The 9,303-nt window shown below is 49.9% G+C and overlaps 1 protein-coding gene across 5 annotated transcripts in view; it reads right to left on the reverse strand.

Annotated features, from left to right (window-relative positions):
• LOC123166144 (MADS-box transcription factor 5) overlaps positions 1-7,532 on the reverse strand; it is a 17,983-nt gene extending 10,451 nt beyond the window's left edge. For 2 of the 5 annotated variants that reach the window (XM_044583915.1, XM_044583912.1), the window contains exon 1: positions 7,097-7,531. In XM_044583915.1, coding sequence (XP_044439850.1) covers positions 7,097-7,281 — 185 coding nt within the window. In that variant the 5' untranslated portion in view covers positions 7,282-7,531. Of the gene's footprint in view, positions 1-7,096 lie in introns of all 5 variants that reach the window. The other 3 variants (XM_044583913.1, XM_044583911.1, XM_044583914.1) reach the window with 2 other exon arrangements.
• Between the last annotated feature and the right edge of the window lie 1,771 nt (positions 7,533-9,303).

A 9,303-nucleotide genomic window follows, 5' to 3' on the forward strand; every position in this document is an offset into this window, starting at 1 on the left:
CTAACGTATCTATGATTTTTTATTGTTCTATTTTATTATATTATCAATCTTGCATGTTTTATATAATCTTTCAAGCAATTATATACTCCCTACGTTCCTAAATATAGGGTGTATAGTTTTTGGCACGGAAATTAAAGAACGCACGTGGAGGGAAAATTTCACAAGTTTTGGGGGAGATTACACCTGACTAATTGACATGAGAAAATAGAGGAGCTTTCCTTGTACAAGAAAATGTAATCAAATCCCTAAAAAAAATCCAAACGAGTAGTGCAACGTAATACACCTTATATTTCGGATTTTTTCTCAAAAATCTATACACCTTATATCAAGGAACGGAGGGAGTATCATTTTTTGGGACTAACCTATTAACTTAGTGTCCAGTGCCAGTTGTAGTTTTTTGCTTATTTTTGGTTTCACAGAATATCAGTACCAACGAAATCCAAATACCACGAAACTTTTTGGAGATTTTTTCTGGACAAAAAGAGACACGACAAGCTTCAGGAGAAGACTAGATGATGAAGCATGGGCCCACGAGGCATCAGGGCGCGGCCGGGGGGTAGGCGCGCCCTGGTGGCTTGTGGGGCCCATGATGCTCCGTTTGACCTAACTCCGCCTCTATAAATTTTCTAAAGTCGTGAAACCAACAGAGGAGTCCACGAAATACTTTGTCCACCGCCGTAAATTTCAGAACCACGAGATCCCGTCTGGAGGCCTTTTCCAGCACTCTGCTGAAGGGGGATTCGCTCACGGAGGGGCTCTACATCATCCTTGCTCCCTCTCCGATGACGCGTGAGTAGTTTTCCACGGACCTATGGGTCCATAGTTAGTAGGTAGACGGCTTCTTCTCTCTATTTGATCTTCAATACAATGGTCTCTTCGGTGTTCTTAGAGATCTATTCGATGTATTGACCTTTTGCGGTGTGTTTTTGGGATCCGATGAATTATGAGTTTATGATTAGATCTATCCATGAATATTATTTGAGTTTTCTCTGAACTTTTTTATGCATGATTAATATAGCTTCGTATTTCTTCTCCGAATTATTGGTTTGGTTTGGCCAACTAGATTGATTTATGTTGCCATGGGAAGATGTGCTTTGTAATGGTTTCGATCTTACGGTGCTCAATCCCAGTGACAGAAAGGGACATGACATGTATGTATCGTTGCTATTAAGAGTAAGAAGATATGGTTTATTCATACGTGAGTTTATCTCGTCTACATCATGTTATCTTGCTTAAGGCGTTACTCCGTTTTCCCATGAACTTACACTAGATGCATGCTGGATAGCGGTCGATGTGTGAAGCAATATTAGTAGATGCAGAATCATTTCAGTCTACTTATTTCGGACGTGATGCCTATGTATGATCAGTGCCTTGGGTATCGTCATGGTTATTTGCTTTTCTATCAATTGCCCAATAGTAATTTGTTTACCCAACGTATGTTATTTTCAAAAGAGAAGTCTCTTGTGGAAACTATAGCCTCCGGGTCTATCTTTTATCATATATTAAAACAATATATTTCTGTAATTTTATTTTATTTATTTTATTTCGTATTTTTGTCCGATCTATCTATAAAAAACTATACAATTTAACCTTGCTCGTAACCATCAAGGGATTAAAGACCCATTGTTCGCGTTACGTTGCAAGTATTTGTTGTTTGTGTGTAGGTGCTGTTCACTAGTCATTGCTTGGTTTTCCTACTGGATTGATAACCTTGGTTTCATAACCAAGGAAAATACCTATCTCTACTATACGGCATCATCCTCTCCTCTTCGGGGAAATCCCAACGCAGCTCACAAGTAGCAAGGGGGAGGGCGAGGTGGTGCTGGCGGCGACGTCGGGAAGCTGCGGTCGCCCGACGGCGAGGAGGTGGTGAAGGCAACGTTGGAAGGTGGTGTGCTATGGGAGAGGTATGTGGGTGTGGACGGCTGGCGAGACACTGGAACTGGGCAGCGGCGGCGACGGGGTGGGGCAGCCGGGTACTTGTTGTCGATGTGAGGAAGAGACTAGCCTATATGCCACCGACTAGCGGGCCAGGGGAAGGAGTAGGCGAGCGTCGCGCGCTTCCGCCTTGTGTCCGCGCCGATGCAAATGAGGCCCAAATTTAGGTCTCGAATGGGTCGTTAGATAGACGAAAAGCGAACACGCATCCGTTTAAATCGACGCGTTGGGCCGATTTTGTGTTTGATTTGACCCAAATGGACACACGCGCGAACAAAATGGGTTAGTGTGTTGGAGTTGCTCTAGTACGCATTCGACGTGTTTGCTACTTTTCTTAAGAGCAAATCCAACCAGGCGACCCATTCATCCGTCCACGGGGTCATCGCGGAAAAAAACAATGACCCAACGCGCCAACCCATTCCCAAAACCCGTTCGCTTCTCGTCCGCGTGGAACCATTTTCGATCCAAATTTACGCCTGAAATGGGAAGGTGCGCACGCGAAACGGACGCGCCGTGCGTTCTCTCGGTGTCCTCCGTGGCCCCACATGGTGGCCGGCCAACAACCTAAGCGATCATAATTAATGTGGCCACCTATCGAGGACCCGCCTGGCAGTGTGTGGAAGGGCGACGTGCCTGTCCTTTTTAATGGACGCGTGCAGCGGGGCCGGCCTCATCCACTCCTCCGTCCACATCTGGCCACCTTTGCTCCCTCGCCGGCGACCAGAAAACTGTAGCCATGCCCCCAAACCATAGCAAACCATGGTCATCTTCAGCGGGAATGGAAGAAGGAAGGGGAGGTTCAGCTGGAAGGCTCCGCAAGCTAGAAGGCTCCCTCCTCCACCTCCGCCAGCTAGACGCGACACGCCACCGCTGGAGCGAGAGCGGCTGTAAATCCCAATCTACCAGGCGCAGTGGCACTGGGAGTAACACCAACCCCTGCCGTATCCAGATGTGAACTTGTAACACGGCTGGCATTTGGACCCGCAGCGCAACCCCATTCCGGGGCGGCCGCGGTCTGCGTGGGCGCACACGGAGGAGGTTTCCCGGGGCACGAGCTCCTTACGCCGGAGCAGCGCGCTATGCGTGCCTACGCGCCAGACTCTCCCAACTGGGAGCGTTGGTTTGCTCTAGAGCACGAGAAGGAGCGCCTCCACGGCGTCCACATCTACCATGACATTCTCCCGCCGCCCCCACAGGTATTGCCAGAGGATGAGTAGGCCGAGGCAGAGGCGGAGTACCAAGCCGCCCTCAAGGAGGCCCTGCAGTACGCGCTGGACGCGAGCCGGCTCGAGAAGGACGCCCATTCGGACGGGCTGGAGCAAGCGATTGCTTTGTCCGCGGCGGGGGACTCCGTCCACGCGCCCTTGTTCGTGCCGCCACCATCACCGGCACCACCCCTCGTCGAGCCCAAGGCTGAGCACGCCCACGCGTAAGCGGTCACCGCCGCCCCCCACTTAGCCCGACGAGTCCTATTCGTGGACCGGCGAGCTCCGCGAGTGGGTGAGCACGCCTCCCTGCTACTTAGCCTCCACGCCCGAAAAGGAGGCGACCCACCTTGAGCGTTAGAAGGCGCATTGAATCGCGAAGGAGGGGGCCGACGCCGAGCACCAGATGCGCCGGGAGCAGCAGCTGCGCCGCGAGGAGAAGGCGCTACGGCGAGAGGAGGAGAAGGAGGAGCGCGCCCGCCTCGCCGCACTGCCGCCGCCGCAGCAGGCGCCGGAGAAGGCTGCCCTGGCGGCATATTAAGCCGCGTTCGGTTGGGCTGGGCCGCCTCCCGTCTTCATCGACCTCACCGGCGGCGATGATGACGACGACAAGGGCAAGAACAAGGCGGTCTACTAGTGGAGCTGGCGTTTATTATAGTTTTTTTAATTTGTAGTCATGTTAAATGAACTTTGGCCGGCATTTGACCGGTCATTTATGTACAATTATGTTTAATTAAGTCAGTATCAGTCACATCGGCAAAAAAAGTATGTCTTCTGTTGGGTGCATCTGCCAACCCAAATAAAAAAAGGACGCACATCTTTATCTAGCCGACAGATGAAAAGCGGATGCGCGTTTGTTCGGGCTGGCGTGTAGGAGTTGCTCTAGCTCGCCTGTACTGGACGGGTACGCTGGGCTACACATTTCATTTCACCTTCCGTCTGTCAAAGGCAAAGCTCTACGACCAGCCGGTGGAGGATCCGCTCCCATGCATGCCGAGGAGAAGAACGTACGCAAGGATCCGCTCCCTGACGAGCGCATCGATGCATCTCATTCTCTCGGAATAATTTTCCGTCCACCTCTCCCCTAGCTGCTGCGGCCGCGTGCGCGTACGGCGCCCGGCCAGACAAGACAGGACGGGGAGAGGGGGGGAGGTCTCGCTGGAAGAAAGTAGAATCAACGGGGTTCTCAATGGAGCAGCCTATCACACAAGATCCAGCAACACACGCCGGAGATGCTAGATCCTCCCTCCCTTAGGTGTATTTGTTTTTCTTATAAAATTCCACAATATAATATGCATTTGTTTTAATTCCTCCTAATTTTATTTTTAGCCCTTTAGAGAAAAGAAAAGTATATCTCTCCTAATTGCATGTGCTTCTTGTAGCAAAAGAAAGAAAGTATCTCTCAACTACGTATGTCCCTTTGTTTCCTGCACTAACTGATTTACGTGCCACTAACCAATGATTTGCCAGATAATTTTGTCCTCAATTGTTTATAATTTTGTACTTTTATCAATGTGCCGAAAGTAATGCACCTTACATGTAAGGAACGAAGGAGGGGCTACCTAGAAAAACGAAGGCCTCCTAAATTTCTCAAAGAAAACACACAAAGGAAAGGGGAAACAGCCAGCCAGCAAATGACTGGGAAAAAAACTTTTGCTAAAATTCTCAACAACAACAACAAAAGCCTTCACGCGTAACAGTAAGAAAGAGAAGAGGAATCGATTGATTTCTATGGCAAGGATGAAGTAATATCATCGTGGAAGCATGGAGGAGCACGTTTTTATAGGATTTTAACCACAAGAATTTCTACACATGTGGATGCCTTTTGGGTAGAGGTAATGATACCACTAACATTATAATGGATTTAATATTTACACCTCATAAGAATTTCCCCCATTTTTTGTCCACCTTTTATATATTTTTTGGGGGATATGTGCACCCTTAATTTTTTATATCTTCTAATTCATGTTAAAAAAAACATGACGTGTGCAAATGGTCATATCTGCAAAACCATGCACATTGGTTCCGGAAATCATGACAGCTAAATACTACATTAGCATATTCATGTCCTTTTTTCTACATAATTTTGATACTCCCTCCGATTCATATTAATTGTCGTTGATTTAGTATAAAATAATTTTAAGCTTATTTTGATAGTAAATTAAGATATTGGTCACTACACATGTTGGTAGTCGAGAAATACATGGCAGTTAACATAACTTAACCTCGAAGCTGGTCTAATTTGTGATGGCATCGTTTTAATCAATGCACACGAGATTGTTACTAAGCATAGTTTAGGTATGGTAGGTTCCTTTGGTGGAACCAACACTCTTGGGCTCAGATCTTAAGCTTAGCAGGGTGCTTGTATTTTTCTGGAAACAATGTTTCCATCGACTACGAGACGTTTATATTGACTTTGTCAATCTCAAGGTTTACCGGCTCAATCTGTCGGAGATGCCCATAAAGGTAAGAGGTATGTGCGTGCATTCACAAGGGTGAGTGTTTATGCCTGTGAACATCTGTGTTTTTATTGCGTTTGCCGATAAACAAGTTAGTAAGAAAACTAGGATGTTTTCCTCAACATGAAACTCTGCTATGATTTTTTTCTTCCAAATCTCTTACCACTCCCTTCGTTTGTTTCTCAAATAACATGTGCATATTAAAGAATGACGGTTAAAAACATATGTTAGACACCGTGTCACGTGCAATTAGGAAGGAAGGGGTGGTATTATTTCTCCTCCTGCAGTCACAAAGCTGCACACACTACCGTCCATTTGAACTAAAATTACGACACTAATTTTTAACCGGAAGAAGTAGCACCTAAATCCTCCTCTCGTCCGCCGGTGTTTGCTTAGAGCCGCATGCGATTATGGCATAATAATGACACGAAAGCACGAGTGGTACCAAATACTCCCTCTGTAAAGAAATATAGTGATCCAAACATTTTTATATATTTGTTTACCGACGGAGTTCTATACTAGTATGATATTAAGCTCTTGCCAGCGGACGACGATCAGGTACGTACGTACACCTGTCTGTCAAATGTCTACGGCCAAAACGCACTGCTGCTACCTACTAGCCGGTGAATTTGTTCGTCGGTTAACATGCGGAGAACATGGCACTGCTCCTTCATGGCCATAGGACAGCACCTTGATGGGTTCTGACCAAGTGACGAGCACACCGATGGAGTACATACATGTCGTTTTCTCCGTTACTTTTGCTCTCCTGGCCGCGTGCTGTGCTGCACGTACTATGGCCTGACTCACCCAGACAAGACGGCGAGAGAGGTGAGAGGCCTCGATAGAACAGTAGAATTGGCTCCCAATGAAACAGGAGAATCTCCTCCTGGCCAGTGAGCAACACACACAGCAGAGAGATAGAGATAGGGAGCCAGATCTCCCAAGAACTCCCCAACGCAATGCATGGACGGAAGATCAGATCAAACATGCATAAAATCAATCAATTATGCAAGAGAATAACTAGCTAGCTAGCTGATTTTTTTGTGAGCCAGGCAACAGGCCAGCAGAGAAGAAGAAGAAGAAGAAGAAGAAATGAAATACTAGTTTGTGGGGTTCTGGAATGGGAAAAGGTACTACTAGTATATGTGTGTTTGCCCAGATCTGGAGACGCTAGCTATGGCAAAGCAAGTAGTAGCTCTGATTCCACATATATAGCTCTGATTTGTCGATCTGGAGCATGAACACCAAAAGAGGAAAGGGGAAACGCATCTCACACCCAGCGCTCTGATGATTGGAAAGAAGGACGCAACAGCGAGATCATTCCCTCCCCGAAACAGCAAAAAAGAAGATGAGGGGAGGCTACCATCCCCTAGCGGCCGTCCGCCTGCGGCCTAGCTACATCTACATGCATGGAGAAGATCTTATGGTGCAGTAAAAAAAAGCGAAGATTTTCGGCTGAAACAAACAAATCGGAGCGGAATCAGAGATGCGTACCATGAGGAGGTGGAGAACTCGAAGAGGCGGCCGCGGGTGGAGAAGATGATGAGCGCGACCTCGGCGTCGCAGAGCACCGACAGCTCGTGCGCCTTCTTGAGCAGCCCGTTGCGGCGCTTGGCGAAGGTCACCTGCCGGCTGCTCTTGTTGTCGATCCGCTTCAGCTCCACCTTGCCGCGCCTCATCCCTCTCTCTCTCGCCTTGCTCCTGCTGCCTTGCCCTTCCCTCTCTCCTATCCTCTTCTCCTTCTCCCTGCGGTGCTGCCCGGATAGAGGAGGAGGACGAAGAGTAGTTGTGGTGGTAAGAGACTAAGAGTGCTCTTCCCTCTCTTTATGCCATGGATGCTACCGCATGCACGTACGGTGCTCCCTATCTTTCCCTTTCCTCTGTATAATCTCGATTAAGATCTCCTCCCTCACCCGGAGAAAAAACACTCCTCCCTCTTTGGTCGTCCTGGGGCTGGCACCGGCAGCCGTGGTCATCGCCGTGCGGTGCGGGGCCCGCCCGTCCGTTGCCTGGCGCCCCGGTATCGGTACATGCTGCAATGGTATGGTAGTACCCATCACTCCCGGTAGGCTAAGCAGTAGAGATGGCTCTCGATCGTCCGCGGCCGCTCCAGTACAGTAGTGACGTTAGTACGAACGTGTCGACCGACCGCTTCATCAAGCCCCAAAGGCGCCACAGGATGAGCAGTTGTAAGAGCATCTCCACTCGATTGTAGTTTAGCCCTCCGGCCGGCGTTTTTTGACTTCGCGACGATCTAGTTTCCAGCAACGTCCTCAGGTTTCGGCCCCAAGACATTACATGTATAAATACAAATTTGACATTTCCCGTTACCCAAAAAAACACCATAAATTCGGCGATCAACGGTTGCCTGCCACAAAGTTCGGCGATCACCATGCCATAGTTCGGCGATCAATCATACGCGAAAGTCTGGCGTTCAAAAAGAAGGTGATGCATAGGCAATGCATCAAACGGCGGCGTGCTCCTCCGGCGTCGGACTGGCGGGAGTCGGCGTGCTCGGGCTGGTAGGCGTCGGCGCTAGTTTTGTGCTGGGCGTTGTGGAGGCATCATCAGTTAGGCTTGGCGGCGGTGTCGGGTTTGGCATGGGAGCTGGCGCGGCCGTCGACGGCATCTGGTTTAAGATGAGGCCGCGCTCCGCGAGGTAACACGCCTTGACCTGCTCGTCCATCGTCGACATGTCCGCCCCCATCAGGAATGCCAGGTCGGTGTTCCTCTTCTTCGCGACGACGTTGGTCCGGAGTAGGTCGAGCTTGACGGCGCTGTTCGTCATCAACGCCGACCACCGCGCCTCGGTTTTCTCTTCCCTCTGGGCGGCGCGGTTCTTGGCGTCAGCGATGCACTGCTCGATGGACGCGTGCAGGCGCTCGGTAGCCGGTGCGGCGTCCTTCGCCGTCTTAGCTCGTTTGTTGCCCGTCAGGGCGCCCGTCCGCCGCCCCCGGCGTGGGCGCGTCCGGCTTGTACGTCTCCTTGGCCTTGGCGAGGGTGTGTCGGACATCCGCCCACTTCTTGCACTTCTCGATCCGGGAGAACACGTGGAGGTACTTGAACTCTTGGACGGTGTTGCTGTCCTGGCGGTACATGGCGAACATCCAAACCATCTGTGCCGAAGAACAAGTGTTAGCGATGCACACGGCGAAAAGAAGCATGAGCCGGCGTCTGTACATACCTGACCCTCGACGTCGGCGCCGTTTTCCGGGCGAGCCACGATCTCCTCGACAATCCCATGCCATTTGTTGCACGCCATTTGGACGATCGCCCAATGGTTCGCCATGGCCTTCGAGCCGCGCTTCATGTGGATGGTGGGGAAGTAGGGGTCAACCAACTTGCGCTCGTCGACCTCCGACTTGATGCGCTCCCAGTACGTGTCGGTGTTGGGGATCGTAGCAGAAATTAAAAATTTTCTACGCATCACCAAGATCAATCTATGGAGTCATCTAGCAACGAGAGAGAGGAGTGCGTCTACATACCCTTGTAGATCGCGAGCGGAAGCGTTCAAGTGAACGGGGTTGATGGAGTCGTACTCGTCGTGATCCAAATCACCGATGACCGAGCGCCGAACGGACGACACCTCTGCATTCAACACACGTACGGTTGGAAAGACGTCTCCTCCTTCTTGATCCAGCAAGGGGGAAGGAGAGGTTGATGGAGATCGAGCAGCACGACGGTGTGGTGGTGGAAGTAGC

Source organism: Triticum aestivum, chromosome 7D, assembly GCF_018294505.1.
Source record: "Triticum aestivum cultivar Chinese Spring chromosome 7D, IWGSC CS RefSeq v2.1, whole genome shotgun sequence".
NCBI classification, from domain to species: domain Eukaryota; kingdom Viridiplantae; phylum Streptophyta; class Magnoliopsida; order Poales; family Poaceae; genus Triticum; species Triticum aestivum.